This window comes from Suricata suricatta, chromosome 7, assembly GCF_006229205.1.
Source record: "Suricata suricatta isolate VVHF042 chromosome 7, meerkat_22Aug2017_6uvM2_HiC, whole genome shotgun sequence".
NCBI classification, from domain to species: domain Eukaryota; kingdom Metazoa; phylum Chordata; class Mammalia; order Carnivora; family Herpestidae; genus Suricata; species Suricata suricatta.
In genome coordinates, this window is record NC_043706.1 from 114,544,383 (window position 1) to 114,565,471 (window position 21,089).

The 21,089-nt window shown below is 38.7% G+C and overlaps 3 protein-coding genes across 3 annotated transcripts; all 3 read left to right on the forward strand.

The window, feature by feature from the left end:
- The first annotated feature begins 2,417 nt into the window (after window positions 1-2,417).
- TAAR9 (trace amine associated receptor 9) lies at window positions 2,418-3,464 on the forward strand. The gene has a single exon (XM_029945191.1). It carries the CDS (start codon window positions 2,418-2,420, stop codon window positions 3,462-3,464), a length of 1,047 nt encoding a protein of 348 aa, XP_029801051.1.
- Window positions 3,465-9,031: 5,567 nt separating this feature from the next.
- Window positions 9,032-10,063, forward strand: LOC115296712 (trace amine-associated receptor 8-like). The gene has a single exon (XM_029945193.1). The coding sequence runs from the start codon at window positions 9,032-9,034 to the stop codon at window positions 10,061-10,063; it is 1,032 nt and encodes a 343-aa protein (XP_029801053.1).
- A 7,736-nt stretch (window positions 10,064-17,799) lies between these two features.
- LOC115295343 (trace amine-associated receptor 6-like) lies at window positions 17,800-18,837 on the forward strand. Its single transcript, XM_029943230.1, has one exon. It carries the CDS (start codon window positions 17,800-17,802, stop codon window positions 18,835-18,837), a length of 1,038 nt encoding a protein of 345 aa, XP_029799090.1.
- The last annotated feature ends 2,252 nt before the right edge of the window (window positions 18,838-21,089 follow it).

Below are 21,089 nucleotides of genomic sequence, written 5' to 3' on the forward strand. Positions count from 1 at the left end.
GATTCTTGCTTTTGTCAATATTAATGTTACAGTGCTAGCACTTTCTCTCTATATAATATCAGTTGTGCTTGGTATTCTACTGTAAGAAAGAACCCGCTTTTATCTACCTATCTATGTTTCTATGTTTCTATATTTCTATGTATGTATGTATGTTTATATCAATCTAACATTAGTATGGCCTCATAGATTCCCCTCTCTCACACACCCACTTACAACATTTTGTTCTCTCTCATAATTTTGGCACTCAAATTATCCCAAATTTGACTAGTGGGAGTCTTTTCAGGTTAGCAACAGTGTCTTTATTAAATGTCAACATTAAAAAAAAATCTCTCTCTTAGTTTCGTTTTACTGGTGAAAAGTATTAAGCACCAAGATGTGGATCATAGGAGTACTCATTATTTCTCAAGGGACTTTGCTTCTATGGAAGGACACATTTTAAGATCTTCTAAAAGACTGAAGTCTGCTATTCCAAGGTCCGAGGATGAAGACCTGAAGAAGGGCTCAGGTGTTGTTGTTGTTGTTGTTTGTTTTTGTTTTTTTGCGCAATAGCAGCATTACTTGTGCACCAGTGAAGTCGGGGGGGGGGGGGCGGAGTGTTAAAAGGTTGGGGGAGCTATTACCTTTTACATAGACACTCACACTTTCAGGCAGGGCACCATCTATGGCAGTGGTAAAATTCCTTTAGTCAGACTGAAAATAAAATAAGAGTTATGGTAGACTTTATCAGGAGAGCTCAAGAAGAAAAAGAAGTAAATACAGGGCATGTCAAATGGAGACTTAATGGGCAGACTAACTTTTGAGCACATGGATGCACTCATGTGGGGAATCCCAGGAGTAAAGATGAGACATAGATTTATGCCATTAAACCAGTGAGATCCGAAGTAAAGTGTTAGACTGAGAAATAAAAGTAAAAATGAATTGATTTGAAACTCACAGAATGACAAAGCCTGAAAACACCATGGGTATGTACTACCTCCCATCCCGGACATACACTCACTTGTACACGAACATTATTTACAGACTAGTGAAATCTACTACCTGGAGAGTATAGATAAATAGATAAAAGGCCCACACATCTATATGTATGCATATGGCTTTTTCTAGGATCCTGCACTTTCGACAGAGGCCAGACCTATGGCATGGGATATGTGACAATACAATTACCCCACTTTCTAGTTCAAACATTAAGACTGAGATGTGAAATTATACCTTTTCATGATTAAGTAGAGTAAAAATTAATTATTCACTGTTATTTGGTGAGATTTGTATGTTATTTTAAGACTATGTCTCAGGTTACAAAAACCCCTCAAATACCTAGAGAAAGAAACTTATTCTTTATTTGAACTTTGGGTCACTTAGCATGAATCCATTCCAGCCAGAGCCATGACTAATCTGCAAATTAGATCCAGTGGTGCCTACTTCTCTGTGTTACTTTTAAAATTATACACTTGGTAATAAACTATTAATAAAAAAATAAAGAAAAATAAAACACATGCTTGGAAGTAAAAAAAAAACTATACTATTTTTTTTTAAGAATGAAGAGGTGAAGGTCTAGGGAATTACTGCGTATTTTAATCAATCTTGTTGAATTTAGACACCTGAAACTAGCTATTAGGCTGGAATATACTTACACACACATTATATTACTATCACTTTGTAAGAATAGTTCTCCAGATAATCTCAAGCTGCCCAAACCATGAGTAAATAAAAAAAAAAAAGAAAGCCCCCAAAACTCTGAAAATATAAGCAGTAGAAGAAACATATTACCCAAATAAGTTTAGCAAGCTATTATGAGCAAACATTTCCTGGGTCTTCACATGCTATACTATAGGGATTTTGAGGCCACAATTTGAAGTCATAATTTATTTTTCCCTTCTTGAAAAAATAAAGTATAGCTTGTCATTACTGCTGAAGTAACTACTCAGGGGAGATAACTTAGTGAATATAACTCAACCTTTGGTAGCCTAATTATTTCTCAACTCAGATCGTTACAGGTGAGGTTTCCAAAGGTAAAGTCACACAAAAAAGGGGATTTTTCTAATGATGAGCCAAATACATTCTAACATATATTAATCTATTATTATCTGATATTTATCTAATATCTAAGATGTACATATATGTCATTGGGTTAAGTGTATTGCCAATTATTTATTTTGTACTATATTTGATAATAATTATAATGGCTTTTGGCAATAAGTTCCCATTCTAAATATATTGAAAACTTGCAGATACTTTCTAGAAAGATCAAGGGGTGATAGTTAACATGCCAAAAAAAAAAAAAACTGGTAGAAAATTACTAGCTTCCATTTTAACTGGATTTTTCCTCTGCCTAGAAACTCTTGAAATTAACATCTCCTTGCTTTAAATTGCTGAAATAGGGAATTTGACAACTTTAAAGTAACTCCACCAAAAAGACAATGGTGAGCAATTCCTCCCAACCTACAGACGTGGAGCTTTGCTATGAGAATGTGAATGGATCCTGCATTAAAACCGCGTACTCACCAGGTCCTCGCGCGATTCTGTACACAGTCCTTGGTTTCGGGGCTGTACTGGCCATGTTTGGAAACTTACTGGTTATTATTGCCATCCTTCACTTCAAACAGCTGCACACGCCTACAAACTTTCTGATCGTGTCCCTGGCCTGCGCTGACTTCTTGGTGGGGGTGACTGTCATGCCCTTCAGCACAGTGAGGTCCGTGGAGAGCTGCTGGTACTTTGGGGAGAGTTACTGTAAATTTCATACCTGTTTTGACACTTCCTTCTGTTTTGCTTCTTTATTTCATTTATGCTGTATCTCCATTGATAGATACATTGCTGTGACTGATCCTCTGACCTACCCAACCAAGTTTACTGTCCCGGTATCAGGCATATGCATTTTTCTCTCTTGGTTCTTTTCTGTCACTTATAGTTTTTCCATCTTCTACACCGGGGCCAACGAGGAAGGAATCGAGGACTTGGTTGTTGCTCTCACCTGTGTAGGAGGTTGTCAGGCGCCACTGAATCAAAATTGGGTTCTACTTTGTTTCCTTCTATTCTTTATACCCACTATCGCCATGGTGTTTATATACGGTAAGATCTTTTTAGTGGCCAAACATCAGGCTAGGAAGATAGAAAGTTCAGCCAGCCATCCTCAGTCTTCCTCAGAGAGTTACAAGGAACGGGTAGCAAAGAGAGAGAGAAAAGCTGCTAAAACATTGGGTATTGCTATGACAGCATTTCTTGTCTCTTGGCTGCCATACATTATTGATGCCGTGATTGATGCTTACATGAATTTTATAACTCCTCCTTATGTTTATGAGATTTTAGTGTGGTGTGTTTATTATAACTCGGCTATGAACCCCTTGATCTATGCTTTCTTTTACCCATGGTTTCGGAAGGCAATAAAACTTATCATAAGTGGTAGAGTCTTAAGGAGAGATTCATCAAGAATCAATTTGTTTTCTGAGGAAGCAGATATAGAGTGACAAGATGCAGGCAGGGATTTCAAAACTAACATGGAATTAAGGTCAAGTGTGAAATTAAGCACTTGAGTCAAAAGAGGCAAGTGTAATCATCTGCCAAGTGGGAGGATATTATATTTAACATTTAGTTTTTCTAAAGCATTTATTGTCTTTATGTATTTCAGTATTTTTTAATTTTAGAATTTAGTGATAGACCAAAAAAATTCCTGATTACTTCCTATTTAGTATTCTTAGTGTTCTTCTATGGTTTTTTAATTTCTATGGTAATTTCTAATAGCTTCCCTGAATTTCCTGCTCGTTTCTTCAAACACTTGGAAGCTTTGTAGTTTCTTCCACATTTATTACCAAACTTCGGTTGTCCAAAAAACAGAGGAGAAAGAAGAATTTCTGTCTAACTTGTAAGTTAGATGCTTTAGGAACATAAATCTTTTTTTCTTTTAAAGTTTACTTATTAGAGAGAGAGAGAGAGAGAGCTGGGAAGGGGCAGAGATAAAGGGAGACAGACTCTCAAGGAGCCTCCACGCTGTGAATGTGGAGCCCAATGCAGGGCTCAACCCACTGAGCCACCCAAGTACCTTGGTGTAAAAATCCTTTTTGAAATACACTTTTTTTTGAGAAGTAAATACAAGATTAAAATTCTTGGAACTTTTTTTTTTAGTCTAAAAGGACTTTCTAGAGAGTTAAAACGTGGAACTTCCTAGTCATTGAAGATTGTGCAGAAAGCTCTGGAAGTCTTGTATTTTCTGAACCCTGACAGTGCTTCCTTTCCATTTCATACAGGCTGTATTCCCAAAGAGCATGTGTAATGATTACATGATTACACACTACATCTTACTTTTGGAGGACATAATTTATTACAATCAAAATAATATGTGAAAAAAAGATGGTTTCTGTACTTTTTTTTAGTAATTTGAAGTAAAATATGTTAAAAAAGCTACCTCAACTTCACACTGTGTTACTTTTGAGTTTTTCTTTGTACCAGACACTGTATTTGACATTGGAAATATAAAGCTGAATGACTCAAATATAACCAAGGATTTTTTTGGAGTAGTTAACACCCAAACTGGTATTATACACTTTAGGAATAGCTTCAGTTTTCTCTTATGATAGCATGTCTTAGCCAGATGAAGTTTTAAAAAAGCTTTTATGTTTATTTAATTTTGACAGAGAGAGAAAGTGTCGGGGGGGAGTGGGGGAGAGGCAGAGAGAGAGAGAGACATAGAATCTGAAGCAGGCTCCAGGCCTCGAGCTGTCAGCACAGAACCTGACACAGGGGTCGAAGCCACAAACGGTGCGATTTGACTTGAGCTGAAGTTGGAAGCTAAACTGACTGAGCCACCCAGGCGCCCCTTAGCCACATGTATTTTAATTCATTTTTATTAAACATATATGTTGACTATTTTAAGATACATTTAAAATGTGAAAGAAACTAATAATAGGGTGATTCATCTTCTAAAATCTGTGATTCACAGCCTTAAATCTTTGCACAAACTCTTCTGAACAAATCTGTTTTATGAAATGAAAAGAAGAGACAACTAAGTAAATAGAGGCACATAAACCTTACATGTTACATGTTTTATAAATAAACCCATTCGGGGATATTTTATATGAATTTAAGCTGTTTCACACTTGTGTGTTAATGTCTTTCACATAGGGCTCAGAGAATTTGGGTAGGGAGTTAAAGATAAAAGAGAATGAAAGGAGTATGAATGAATGTCTTTGTATATTGCACCTGTTTGCGATTGAAATGATGAAGTCAGGGAACAGGTGTACTGACCACCTTCCAAAGGCCCACAGCTCAGGCCCCCCACTGTCATTCCTTAAGAAAAGTGTGAAGTTTGTGTTCCTTCAATGGTGACTCAGGAATGTTGTTGCCATAAAAACATGTGTCCTTCTGTCAATTGCAAGTGTAAACTCACACCAACATGCATAAACAATAAGGAAAATGATTTGGGGAGATGTAAAAACATATACTAGACTTCTGTTCACTCGCACTATGTAGAGTGTAATCTTTAGACAAAATTGCAGAAATTCTGTCCAGTGATGTTTGGAAGCTCTTGTACATATTGGTAAGTGGAGAATACACTTCAACTGTACTCTTGCTTGCTTATTTTTCTACTCTTCTTGTAAGAAGTGTTTTGATAAAAAAAAATAAATACTGGCTTATTTTCCTCCAAACTAACTAGACCGTTACTATAGCATCCTTCTTCTCTACATCTCGATTATTTGTACAAATAAGCTATTAACTTTTTGGCTTGCTGCATGCCAACTGCATCACCTTGGTTCCAGGTGTACAGTTTCCATTTCACCAAGAATTTGCCAGACCCACCCAACATTATGACTTTAAAGATTCTAGAAGACCTACATAATCATGGGTAGTTAGACACACATCCTCATTTGGTTTCACAAGGTCAAGTGGTCCATCACTATTTGGCCTCTGCAGCTCACAAAGAGCCATCTTTCAAAAGTTGTTTTATCCTTCGCTGTAAATAGCAGAGCCTTGCTTCAGAACCCCAGACGACCGCATTATATTTCTCCCACTGAAGCCTTCTGTAAAATCTAAGCTGCATTATTTTTACCATTATGAACACCTCTAGCACCACCAGACCACTATCTTGTATGGCAATTACACTGCAGCCCAGACCCATTAAAAATTCCAATCCCTATACAAATCTGGCAGATTTTTTTGTGACTCAATATTCCTAAGTGTGGAATAGGTTGTTTTGGATCCTGAAGAAGGTCTACCAGGTAATGTGCTTCCTTCTTTGCCATAGAAAATACAAGACTGTGCTCCAACCAATCCAAACCTAACCTATCATCTTTCCTCACCAAGTGTGGTCTTCCTTCCACCCACTGTACGTCTTTCTTGTTGGCAAGTTAAAAATCTGGGAGTCATCCATGTTTCCTGCCTCCATCATACATTGCTAAAGCCCTACATCCTTTCAGTCTTTATATTGTGTGTTTAATATTTTCAGAAAACAGGGAGGCAAAGTTACTGAACTAGAGTGGATTGGAATCAAGTAAGGTTTGAGAATTTAAAAAAAAGATAAGATAGTATTACCGAGAGGAATTTGGTAGATGGTCAGTTGAAAAATTGTTTCCATGTCACAACTTTAATATCTGTTCTATTCTTATTCCAGTATATTTATTTATTTATTTATTTATTTATTTATTTTCATTTTGAGAGACAGCAAGCAAGCAAGGAAGGGGCAGAGAGAGAGAGAGAGAGAGAGAAAGAGAGAGAATCCTATATAGGCTCTGTGTTGTCAGTGTAGAGCCTGACATGGGGCTCCATCCCAACTAACTGTGAGATCATGACCTGAACCAAAATTATGAGTCAGACTCTCACAAACTGAGCCTCCCAGGAGCTCCCCAATATATTTTTAATATCTTTATCTTAAGTGGCAGATCACATTTATGTTTTCAAGTCTTAAAGAAAGAAGTCTTTAGCTCTTCCTATTTGCTTTATAGGATCAAAGGTAGCTTGTTTCCTCAGACCTGAAATCTTTTTATGTAGCTTTCATTATCTTCAATTTCCTTCTTGAGCTCCCTAAATTTTTGTTAATATTGCAAAGGCAATGTCTGTGTCAGGAAAGGCTGCTATTATTGGAACTCCCTGGCACTCGGCTCCTGCACCTACCCATCTGGCAATTTCTTAGTCACCTCCATTGGATTTTCTTTGCTTCATCATTTAATTGCTATCATAGAGATCATTTAATGTCTGAAATGAAATAGGCAGGACCCTTTTATGGGCTCATGATGAGCCCAGTGGCACAGAGCCATGTTATTGGGGTTTGATGCCTGTTTTTGTCATCTGGAAAAATTTTTTAATTTTATCTTTGACGGGTGCCTGGGTGGCTCAGATGTTTAAGTGTCTGACTTCGGCTCAGGTCACGATCTCACAGACCGTGGGTTTGAGCCCCGTGTCCAGCTCTGTGCGGTCAGCTCAGAGCCTGGAGCCTGCTTTAGATTCTGTGTCTCCCTCTCTCTCTCTCTGCCCCTCCCCCATTCACTCTCCGTCTCTGTCTCTCAAAATAAAATAAAGACATTATATTAAAAAAAATTTATCTTTGAATTTGAGTTTGTATATAAAGTCCTAAAAGACAACAGAGCATGTGTGGAGGGCTTGGAATCATCAAGATGTATTACATGTGACTGTCCTGCATTGTACCTCTTCCCATACCCCCTTGGACTAGTTCTTGGCCACTGTCCCCACACCCCTCTACCACCAGCACCTTCAGCTTGGTCCAGCCTCCCCTTCCTCACCCTGACCTACTAAGACTGTCGCATTGGAGGACTGGATACAGGGCAGGGAGGGTTGACACAAGATGGCGCTCCGTGGTCTTAGGGTCAGTCGTGGCAGTTATTATCCCATCCAGGCTGGTCGGGCCACAGCACATTAGAAGGGCGCCACAGTGGGTGCAATCCTTTTACCCATCCTCAATCCACATTTTGAGTGGGGCTCGATGTGGAGGTTACAATCCCTGGGGTATCAGCAATCTGCCTTCAGTTGAGGTGGCAGGCCCAGGGGAAGGACAGATTGCTTGCTCAGCTTCCTAGACCCCCAGCCTGGGCATGCATATTGTTTCAGCAGTTGGTGGGAGGGGGAAGCTGGCAGTGGGTGGGCCAGGTGGGCCGAGTGGTAACACAGGGTCTCCGGGCATCTTCAGGGTCTGCACTTGTCCTGGAAACACCTCCCCATTCGAGGAAGTGGGACTTTATAAATAAAAACCAAACACCACGGCAGGACGGGAAAGACCTCAGGAAAAAGGAGAAACCTTTATATTCAAGGGCACTTTTTTCCGTATTTTGGAAAAAAAAAGATCCCCATGTTTTTAGTTTGTCCTGATCTCTACAAATTATGCAGCCAGTCTTGTAAATAGGAAATATCATACCACATACTGCATGAGGCTACTTTGGGACAGTTGAACTTAAAGAAATCTCTTAGTTAGGAAAATCACAAGTCTTTCTGTAATGTAATAGAGCACCGGGCAATACATTTTGCGGAAAAACTTAACTAATTACAATTATCAAAAGTTTCCTTTCTGGATTCACACCTTACACTGTAGGGATTCCTAGTGAGGAATTTATAATGGGTGAAGTTTATTGGCCGGCCTCCTAAAACATTCTAGTTGTTAACTTCTCAGAAGTCTATTAAAAGGTGACTTTTCAAATAGGTAATTACATTACATGTGATTATTCTTTGCAAGGAAGGACCTCACAGGTATAAAGAACCAGGTATTTAAATTACTTTTCTTTAATTATTCAGATACTATGGGTTTAGACTTGATGAAAATTCATAATAGATTAGCTTGGAATTAGCTATCTATGAGTTTTAGATGTAATTACAGGAATAATTGCATGCATTAAAGTCAGAAAGGATACATTTCTGACTTTTTGAAATTCGTTTAACTTCTTTTTATAATTAAAATGGGAAAAAGGATGCAATACAAGGTAATACTTCAAATCAAATATACAGTTTGATTTTTTTTTTTAGTTCTCAAAATTGAAAAACTCTATTTCCTACACAAGGAAGCCCTGAAAGACAGCAGGCATCAAACTGCGGGACCATGCCCGGCAATTTTTCCCAACCAGTCGTTAGGCAGCTTTGCTCTGAGAATGTGAACGGATCGTGTGTTAAAACTCCCTACTCGCTTGGATCCAGGGTGATTCTGTACGCAGCATTTGGTTTTGCATCTTCTCTGGCTGTGTTTGGAAACCTTCTGGTGATGACTTCAGTTCTGCATTTCAAGCAGCTGCACTCTCCTGCCAATTTTCTCATCGCGTCTCTGGCCTGCGCTGACTTTCTGGTAGGGGTGACCGTCATGCCCTTCAGCATGGTCAGGTCTGTGGAGAGCTGCTGGTACTTTGGAGCCAGATTCTGTACCCTGCACAGCTGCTTTGATGTGGCGTTTTGTTACTCGTCTCTCCTCCATCTGTGCTTCATCTCCATCGACAGGTACATCGCTGTTACCGACCCTCTGGTCTATCCTACCAAGTTCACAGTGTCCGTGTCAGGGATATGCATCAGCATCTCCTGGATCCTGCCTATTGCGTACAGTGGTGCCGTGTTCTACACGGGTGTCAATGATGATGGCATGGAGGAGTTAGTAAGTGCCCTAAATTGTATAGGTAGTTGTCAAATTGTTGTAAATCAAGACTGGGTTTTGATAAATTTTCTGTTATTCTTCGTACCCACCCTTGTTAGGATAATTCTTTATAGTAAGATTTTTCTAGTAGCTAAACAACAAGCTATAAAAATTGAAAATACTGGTAGCCAAGCAGAATCATCTGCAGACAGTTATAAATCCCGAGTGGCCAAGAGAGAGAGAAAAGCCGCTAAAACACTGGGTATCACAGTGGTAGCGTTTATAATCTCTTGGTTACCATATACGATTGATACATTAATTGATGCCTTTATGGGCTTCATAACCCCTGCCTATATTTATGAGATTTGCTGTTGGGGTGCTTATTATAACGCAGCCATTAACCCTTTGATTTATGCTTTATTTTATCCTTGGTTTAGGAAAGCCATAAAAGTTATTTTAATGGAGAATTTTTTAAAGGATAGCTCATCAACCATTGGTTTATTTGTTGAATAAGTATGAACACTAAGCTGAGAAATTAAAAAATATTCTTGGGGCACCTGGGTGGCTCAGTCAGTTAAGCTGCCAACTTTGGCTCAGGGCATGACTTCATGTTCCTGGGTTTGAGCCCCATGTCGGGCTCTGTGCTGACAGCTCAGAGCCTGCAGCCTGCTTCAGGTTCTGTGTCTCCTTCTCTCTCTGCCCCTCCCCCCTCTCATGCTCTGTCTCTCTCTGTATCAAAAATAAATAAAACATTAAAAAATTTTAAAAATTTAAATGATACATTTATGATGACATTAGTTATAAGAAATGAATAGAGCCTTTCAAAATTGGGGAAATATATAATTTTTTTCAAGTTAGCCAGGAACAAAATCACAAGAAGTTGCCTCCATTAAATCATTGCAGAGATATTACTGAACTAAATAGTAAATAATGAAGTGGTTTACATAATCTGCCTTAGTGCTCTGTACATGTCCTTGTTATATGAACTTGTTTCTTCCAATTTCATTGAATTCTGAATCTCATTTCGGTTGTGATATCTCTAGTCATTTTCCTTTTTATGGTCAACTCTCATTTATCTCCAAATTTTGGCTGGGCAGAATCTTGGAATTCTTCAAGGAATCTTTGTTTCTTTGCCTTTTGCAACACTATATTAATTTCTTGGGCTGTTATAACAAAGTATCACAGACTAGGTGACTCCAACCATAGAAATTTATTCTGTTTCTCATGATTTCAAAGCTAAAATTCCAAAGTCAAGATGTCAACAGGTCTGGTTTCTTCTGAGGGCCCCCTTCTTTGGCTTCTAGGTGGTTTATGCCATGTGTATGTCTGTGTCCTAATCTCCTTTTTAAAATGTATGTTTGTTTATTTATTTTGAGAGAGTGAGAAAGCACGCTGACCCACATATGCATGCACGCACAGGAGAGGGGCAGAAAGAGAGAGAGACAGAGAGTCCCAAGCAGTCTCATGCTGTCAGCACAGAACCTGAGACAGGGTTCGATGACACAACACGTGAGATCAGGAGCTAAGCTGAAATGAAGAGTCAAGCTTAACAACCTGAGCCACCCAGACACCCTTTCATCTCCTCTTCTTATAAGAATACCAGGAATATTGGGTTGGGGATCACTCTTTAAAGTGTTCTTCTGGGGTGCCTGGGTGGCTCAGTCGGTTAAGCCTCCGACTTCGGCTCAGGTCAGATCTCACATTCGTGGGTTCGAGCCCCGCGTCAGGCTCTGTGCTGACAGCTAGCTCAGAGCCTGGAGCCTACTTGGTTCTGTGTCTCCTTCTCTCTCTGCCCCTCCCCCTCTCCTGCTCTGTCTCTCTGTATCAAAAAAATAAACATTAAAAAAAAAAAAGAATTTAAAGTGTTCTTCTGTTTTTTATTTATTTTTGGGAGGCAGAAAGAGACAGCGTGAGCAGGGGAGGGTCAGAGAGAGAGGGAGACATAGAATCCGAAGCAGGCTGCAGGCTCTGAGCTAGCTGTCAGCACAGAGCCCGACGCGGGGCCCGAACCCACGAACGTGAGATCATGACCTGAGCCGAAGCCGGACGCTCAACCGACTGAGCCACCCAGACGCCCCTGGGGATCACTCTTTAAAAGTCTCTTACATTACCTCTTAAAAGGTCTTATCTCAATATGTCATTACATTCTGAAGTACTAGAGGTTAGGAGTTTAACATATGAATTTTAGAGGGACACCATTCAGCCCCTGACAGGCACAAGACCAGGGCTGGTAACACTACCCAAGGGTTTGTTCATTTGCTGCTCGTTTGTGATACTGTCTGTATCTTCCAGGAGCTTTTGGGGCAGCAGGTAAGCCTGTCTTGCTTAATGGCTGGGCAGAATCTTGGAATATTCACCTGAAATATTGTGAGATCAGTAATTTGGCCTTGCAGTCAGGTATTTACTACAGACATTGCACAGAAGTGAAAAACTGCAAGTGGAAAAATTTGCCACAAGAAAGCTGGCCCAGTGATCATTAGCAAACGGAAATTCTGCAAGTGCAAGAATGATCAATGATGACCAGCAGTGACACCAACTTTTCTCACCTGAATGTACTGTGTGTTTCATTTTTCCAGAATGTGTTGGGGTCAAAAAGTGTATGCTTGTGCTGCAAAAACTTCCATTAAAAAGAATATAAAAAATGATGCTCTAATTTTACATTTTGCTGTCTGAAATATTTTACATTGTTGATGTAATAAAAGTATTTTGGAATGCAGGTGTACTGTATTTTGTATAATTAATCTAAATTATAATAGAGTATTAGTATAAAAACCTTTTTTTCCCCTTTTCTCTTTTTGGTTTATCTGTGGGGTCACTCAATTAAAATGATTGAAGTATTTTTTTCCCATTGACTTTCACTGAGATTTTTCATTTTTTGCAAACAAATATTGAGCAAGTACCTGAGTTAAGGTACAAAATTCCAGGCGGGTACCTGAGTTAAGAACAGCTAACAACAACAAAAAAATGTTTTATATCGTATTTTTCTCAAGGAACATCATTTTGTAGATAATATGGGCAACACATTTTAAATTACATTATTGAGAATGTAATGAGAAAAACATCAGAGATGCTAATCTTGTGAACAGAGGACTAATTGTCACTAATCATCAGAAGGCTGGTGCTCCTGTGCTGGGCATTTCTAAGACATTGTCTTCTCACTGACATGTGGCCTCATGGCCTGAGGGCTTAAAGATTGTTAAAGACTTTATTTTCTTAGTAGAAAGGCCTTTTTTTTTTTTTTTTTTTTTTTAGAAGGGCCTTTTGATGAGTTCTCAAGCATTGGACCTGCATAGGCAGACAGGAGTGTGGACATTTTTTGACAGGAGGGTTATTTTCCATAAATAGAAAATTGGCCTGGCAAACTGTATGACAATGAATACATTATAGCATAATGACTAATTCAGGATATCACTCTATACTCAAAAGATCAGGCTGGCTGTCACAGATTTTAAAAAGGACATCATGTTCCTTATTTTTAGAGTATAGAGGACAAACGTAGAAAAAAGTAACAGAGTATAACAGTCCCATTTTATAAATGTCTCATAGAATTACATTGTTGCCAAATTATAGATAATGATTATGACAGAAGTTCAAAGGTAAATTAAAGATTTTTGAAATTTATCTTATGGGCAAGCAAAATATATTGTCATAAATGCTACCAAAACCTCCATTACAATTCTAAATATGAAATCTGTTTTGAACATGCAGTGGGTATGTGAAACGTCACAAAGGAGTGAGAAGAATGAAACTAGATTCTTCCATATACTTCATGATAGTCTTTCCTAAAAATGACTACCCAAGATACCAATTCAAAAATTCAGGTTTAAATCCCTTGCTGTATTTTATACTTAGTTTAGGAGAGAATTAAATTTTAATATAACTGGTCAACAATTAAAGAACAGTTTATTAATATAAATATGTTTTCAGGATAAAACAAAGTTAAAATTAAAGAACCTGTGAGATGTTGGGAATTTTCCATGTATTATGATGTACAATACAGTGCAGGAGGCCAGGTAGGAACGATGACCCATCTGTGACAGCACTGGACCAATGTCCAGAGACCAGGCAGGACGTCTCATCGATTACCAGTGAAAGTGGATGGTCACCCAGACCAGAGATCTCTAATCCACAGAGTCATTGGTGATGCGCGGTCAACTCAGAGAAGAAGGTAGGGAAAATCCAGATAGATATGGAGGAAGTTTCTATCACCTGGAAGTTAGAGGCATGTACAGGGTAGAGGAGCAGAACCCAAAACCTGGAGCTAAATGGCTTGGATACAAACCCCCAGTTATCATTTACTAGAAGTTAACCCCGGACAAGTGATTGACTTACAGAGTTTCAGTCCTTCATCAGCAAAATAGGGTTAATAGCCATGCTGACCTCATCAGGTTTTCTGTGTGTGACCATTTAATACTGAATACATGTAAACTCCCAAGATATAGCAGTGTTCAAAAGTTGTTTGCTACCGTTAAAATGATAGTTGCTTTAACAATAAAGTAATATGCTTTGTAAACCTGAATCTGCCCTTGTGGGCCTTTCTAGAATTTCTACCATGTTTTAAGAAGCATTGCTGTAAAACAGACGATTAAAAGCTATAAGATAAGAAATATGACACAAATTCTAAGGAAAAAATTGTTTTTAAGTTTGTTTGTTTGTTTATTTAGAATGCTTGAGCAGGGGAAGGCCAGAGGTAAGGTGGGGGGGAGAGAATCTCAAGCAGGCTCTGCATGAATAGTGCAGAGCCTGACACGGGGCTCAAACCCACAATCCATGAGAGCATGATCTAAGCTGAAATCAAGAGTCAGACACTTAACTGACTGAACCTCCCAGGCGCCCCTCTAAGAAAACTTGTATAAAGATGTTAGGTAGATGTTCTGCAGTTATAGTAGTTCGAGAAATACCTGGTGACTGTGATGAAACAGATCTTGAGAATTCTCAGAATGTTTTCAATTTTGTGGACAAACACAGGGTAATTAGCAGAGGCTAAGAGGAGGGGAGGGATGGAAGGAGGGAAGGAAAACTAGAGCGAAAATGACGGATCAACTTTGACATAACTCAAATCTTGGAGTCTTAGCTGAGGACACCAAAAAGGAGGGGGCTTGAAATTCAGATTTAAGAGCCTCAATCTCTTACTTTCAATAAAAGTAAAACCATTTTCTGGAGATAGAGGAAAGCTGACGAGGCTATGAGGTCTGAAAAAGCCAAAGCAGCACGCCACTCACTGAGCCACACGTGGATGGTCTGGAACATGTGTAAGAGGTTGCCAGGTCCAGAGTCTAGAGGGGACTATTGTTAAGCACATTATTCAGAGTTTAGGGTCATGTGAACATCAGTTTTTTCAGTATGCGATAGATGGCCATTTCATCCTAGAAGACACCTACAAAGACAATCCCAGTCTATTCATGCAGAAATGGGGCCTACTACCTAGTACCCTGGAATTTAGATGCAGCCCTGGGAGAAGAGAGTGGAATTTCACAACATGGGGGCTCATAAGAGAGTTAAAAATAAGTTACAGAAAAATCAAGAAAATTGCCTTCTGTGGTAGTTGAGATCTTTACCTGCTAATATGTACGTTTTCTCCATCTCCATGTACTAGTCATAGGATAAAATCTGAAATGATCATTGGGATGTACAGAGCTGTGCACAATATCTGAATCGTTCCCTGTTCTTTACATTAATACCTTCCATCCGTCCTCATCCTTCTATCCTAGCCCTAAATTTATATCCTCAGTGAATTCTATTTATTCACCATTGTTCTGTTAGTTGATGTCATTTCTCACTTTATACTTTTAAGTGTGTTTTATTTTTTTTAATTTAAATCCAAGTTAGTTAACATATAATTTAATGATTTCAGGACTAGAATTAAGTGATTCATCACTTACATGTAACACCTAATGCTCATTCCAGCAAGTGCCTTCCTTAATGCCCATCTCCCATTTAGCCCACTTTCCCCCCTCCCCTCTAGCAACCCTCAGTTTGTTCTCTGTATTTAAGAGTCTCTTATGATTTGTCTCCCTCTCTGTTTTTATATTATTTGTGCTTCCTTCTAGTTCATCTGTTTTGCTTCTTGAATTCCACATATAAGTAAAATCATATGACATTTGTCTTTCTCTGACTGACTTATTTCTCATAGATTAATACACTCTAGTTCCACCCACGTTGATGCAAATATCAACATTTCATTCTTTCTGATCACTGAGTAATATTCCATTATATGTATATACCACATCTTTATCCATTCATCAGTCAATGGACATTTGGGCTCTTTCCATGGGTTCTGTACCCTTTGAATAAATACCTAGTAGTACAATTGCTGGGTCATAGGGTGGTTCTAATTTTAATTTTTTGAGGAACCTCCACACTGTTTTCCAGAGTGACCTGTAACAGTTTGCACTCCCACCAGCAGTGCAAAAGGGTTCCTCTTTCTCCATAGCCTCACCAACACCTGTTGTGCCTGAGTTGTTAATTTTGGCCAATCTGGCAGGTGTGAAATAGTATCTCATTGAAGTCTTATTTGTTTATTTATTTTAATGTGTATTTATTTTTGAGACAGAGAACGTGAGCAGGGGAGGGGTAGAGAGAGAGGGAGACACAGAATCTGAAGCAGGCTCCGGGCTCTGAGCTGTTGGCACAGAGCCTGACGTGGGGCTCAAACTCACGTCCCATGAGATCATAACCTGAGCCGAAGTTGGACACTTAATCGACTGAGTCACCCAGGTGTCCCTCATTGTGATTTTAAATGTGTTAATTTTAGCTGGAAGCACAGTGAATTGCTATGTTATTTTACGTCTGTCTCTCCTGTTAACATGGAAACTCCCGCTAAGGGAAGAAGATATTTTGTGTTTTTTCTTATAGCATCTTCACAGATAGATGCTTAATAAATATACAAATATAAATATTGCATACATGAATGATTGAACTGCAGGCAGATTTATGGGCATCTAGGGAGAACTTATGTTCCCTGAATCTTTCTTTTTAATTAAAAAATTTTTTTAATCTTTATTTTTTTTTGAGAGAGAGAGAGACAGAGAGTGAGCTGGGGAGTGGCAAAGAGAGAGGGAGACACAGAATCTGAAGACAGGTTCCAGGCTCTGAGCTGTCAACACAGAGCCCAATGCAGGGCTCAAACCCACGGATTGTGAGATCATGACCTGAGGCAAAGTCGCATGCTCAACCGACTGAGCCCCCCAGGTGCCCCTCCTTGCATCTTTTACTATAGCATCTAAACCTTTTTACTCATCTTAAAGAGAATACTGTCACATTTCAGTATTGAGTATATCATATGTGATAGGTCTTTTTTGTAAAGACCTCTCTATAGGTACAAAAGACCTCTTGTCTTTTAGAGTTAGGTAAGAATTTTTCTTTCAGTAATGACCCGGTTTTGAAATTTATCAAATGCATTTTTTTATTTCATCAGATGATTGTAAGATTTTAATCTGTTAAAATAGTGATTTATATTAATATATTTTCTAATTTCAAAGCAAACTTTCATTCTTGGCATCTAATCATGATGTATCATCTTCTTCATTTACTTCTGTTTGTTTAAGATTTTTGCATTTTTGCTTATGAGTGAGAGTTTTCTCTCCTTTTCCTTTTTCAAATCGGCTCTGTGGGTTTTAGTATTGAGGCTACAGCAAAATGTAAACTTTGGTGGGGATCATTAAAGATAAGTTTCTCAACCCCTGTTCACACCTTATGCCATAGGGATTCCACCTTAACCTTTGGGTATGGATTTTGGGTGTGGGATTCAGCAATGCTTCTTGGGGATTTAGTCATTACTCCTCCGACAGTCTTTAGGTGGGTATAATAAAAGGCAGTCAACCTCACTAACATTGACAAAGAGAAATATCCCTGTATCAAGACCAGGTAATAAAAGATTATTGACAAATTGTAAGGCAAGAAGAAATCTTTGGGATTAACAAATTTATAGAAGATACACTTGAAATTAAGTGATTGGACTTAGAAAATTGTTTCCAAGTATACTCTAAAGTATAAGAAAAATAATGGTAATAATGAATTACAACTAAGATTTGTGGAACATCTAAATTCAATGTATTACTTCAAGTGTTCAGAGATTAAAATCAATATGGGTATGTGACAGGCCATGGATATATTGTCTGATAACTATAACAAAGGTAGGCAGGTGCAAACGAACTTTTCTCTGCCTTAGGAAACGTGAAACTGCTCTAGCTGGAGTGACTGGCCACGGGCAGGACTTCTGCACGTTTACAGCTGTTTGCAGCAGCGCCATGAGAACCAACGCGTCCCCCGCTGCATCCGGGCAGCTCTGCTATCAGAACGTGACCGGATCCTGCGTGAAAGCTCCCTACTCGCCCGGACCCCGGTTCATTCTCTACACGGTGTTCGGCTTTGGGGCGATGCTGGCTGTGTTTGGAAACCTCCTGGTGGTGACTTCAATCCTGCATTTCAAGCAGCTGCACTCTCCAACCAATTTTCTCATCGCGTCTCTGGCCTGCGCTGACTTTCTGGTAGGGGTGACCGTCATGCCCTTCAGCATGGTCAGGTCTGTGGAGAGCTGCTGGTACTTTGGGCCAAGCTTCTGTACCTTCCACACGTGCTGTGATGTGGCATTTTGTTACTCTTCCCTCTTCCACTTGTGCTTCATCTCCATCGACAGGTACATCGCTGTTACTGACCCTCTGGTCTATCCTACCAAGTTCACGGTGTCTGTGTCAGGGATATGCATCGGCCTCTCCTGGATCCTGCCCCTTGTATACAGTGGTGCTGTGTTCTACACGGGTGCTCATGATGATGGGCTGGAGGAGTTAGTAAGTGCCCTCAGCTGCGTAGGTGGTTGTCGGCCAGTCATAAATCAATTTTGGATTTTGATAGATTCACTATTATTTTTCATACCTACTTTTGTAATGATAATTCTGTACAGTAATATTTTTCTTGTGGCTCAAAAGCAGGCTAAAAAGATTGCAAACATTGGTAGCAAAACAGAAGCATCATGTCCTAACAAAACCAGGGTGAGTAAGAGGGAGAGAAAAGCAGCTAAAACCCTGGGTATCACGGTGATAGCGTTTTTAATCTCGTGGTTACCGTATATGATTGATTCACTCATTGATTCTTTTGGGGGGTTTATAACACCTTCCTATGTCTATGAGATACTTAACTGGGTTGGTTATTGTAACTCTGCTGTGAATCCTTTGATTTATGCTTTGTTTTACCCTTGGTTTAGGAGAGCAATAAAACTCATTCTAAGTGGTCAAGTTTTAAGAGGAGACAGTTTATCAACTATGAATTTGTTTTCTAAAAAACCCTAAATTTCAAATTGAGGAATTTGTTCATATATTGAGAGTTTCATGACCCATTAAATTGAGGAGTAAAAATGGTACCTCAGTTTCAGGGGCATAATTTTTATGCTTTATTTTCTTGGTGAACTAAACATCTTTAAGCATTTGATAGAAATGTGCTTACTAAACAATGGTTGACACAAGTTTATATTTCCTAGTTTCCCCAAATCTGCACACTTCCCTGCTTTGTCAGTTCCTAAGTATTTTTCATGTCCAGGCCTCCCTTTCAAGCTTGTCTTCATGCTGCTTTCAAAGGTTTTCAGTGAAATGTCTCCATCCCTGTCTTCTCTGGACTCCGTGTACTTGAATTCCATTTTAAGCAGCTTGTTTTGGGAGGCCCGTCTTTCTGGAGCTCCTGACAGATCTCTGAGCCATACTCATCAGTCACTCCAGACCCAGAACTGGACTCATATTTTACATTGTTGGAAATATTTTGTGCAATAATTATGACCAGATGGTGTGAAATCCATACCAGTGATTGTCCTTTTATGTGATTGTTTTCTTATCCTACAAGGTGTGTTGTTTTCCCTTCTGGCCATTGTGAAAGGCAGTTTTCTGCCATTATTTTTTTCTTTATTAACACTCTCCAAAGTAGTACATTGTTTTTGAACTAAATAACAATGTATTATAGGTTATGGTAGAAGGATGGATTATTCAAGAAATGATGATATGGTATATCCCTTTTGAGGATATTATTAAACATCTTATCTCATGTCATTCACAAAAGCAAAACAGATTTCTTTCAGATGTGAGATAAGCCAAAGAAAATATTTTATAATTTTTCACTGGAAGAAATCCTGACTGAAAACCTCTGTAGCTCTCTGCATATAATTTAAATTTTAAAACTTCCAGGATGTCTGGGTGACTCAGTTGGTTGAGCATCTGACTTCTGCTCAGGTCATGATCTCATGGTTTGGGAGTTTGAGCCCTGCATAAAGCTCTGTACTGACAGCTCAGAGCCTGGAGCCTCTTCAGATCCTGTGTCTCCCTCTTTCTCTGCCCCTCCCCTGCTCACACTTTGTATCTCTGTCTCTCAAATATAAATAAACAAAAAATTTTTAATTTTAAAACTGCAAAAGATAACAAAGCCAGATTGGGTAGAAGGAAGGCAACTTGGGGAAACTTCTGGCAGCATACATGGCGAAGGGAAGGTTAATAGATTTAAAAACGTAGAGGCCTTTTACAAAACAGTAAGGTAGAGCTTAACACCTCCATACAAACAAATAGGCAATTTTACAGAGGAAAAAATACGATTAATAAATACATTAAAATGCCAAATGTACAACAAAATTTAAAATGTTCAATTGTGGCAGTGTTTCATATATCAAGTGGGCAAATATTAGAAGGATAAGAAACACCTGCTAACAGAATATGGGAGATGGAGCACTCCAGAGAAAGTAGAGCCTGCTCACATACATCTCATGAGAATACAACTTAGTATCAGTTTTCTGAGGGGAATTAAAAAATTTTTACAAAGTGTAAACATACATGTCATTTCTAGTAAGTAATCCAAAAAAAAAAAAGAGAGAGACAAGGAAGCAAAGATCACAAGGACATTTATTGTATAATTTTTAATTATTACTTGGAATAACCTAGGATCAGTGTGGAGTAAATTAAATATATTATGCTCTAACCCCATAATGGAATATTCTGATGCCATTAAGCACTAACAAGGGATGCCTGGGTGGCTCCATCGATTAAGTGTCCAATTCTTGATTTCAGCTCAGGTCATGATCAAGAGATCGTGGACACGGACATGGAGCCTGCTTAGGATTCTCTCTCTCCCTCTGCCCCTTCCCTGCTCAAGCTCTGTCTCTTTCTCTCTCAAGAAAAAAAAAAAAGCACTAATGAATTCCGTATAAATTGATATATGTCACCATACATAGATATACTTCTACATGTTTTTACAAAGTGTAAGTTTACGTATAATAAACAGTATGTATGTGGTAGGGGTAGAGAATTTGCTTTCTGATTTATGTGATCATTTTAATGCATGAAATGAAATAAAAATAGAAATTACAATAAGTAGATAGATAGATATTACCCATACATATCTCTACTTTTACCTGAGCATTGAAGTTAGGTCTGTCTGTGTGTTTGCTTGTTTTATTTCAGGGGAATATCTTTTGAGTATATATCTCTGCTACATTTTTCTACCTAAAGAAATGAAATTGTGGCTGCATTGGTATATTTCAGGGACTACATCTCAAAGTGATTAAATT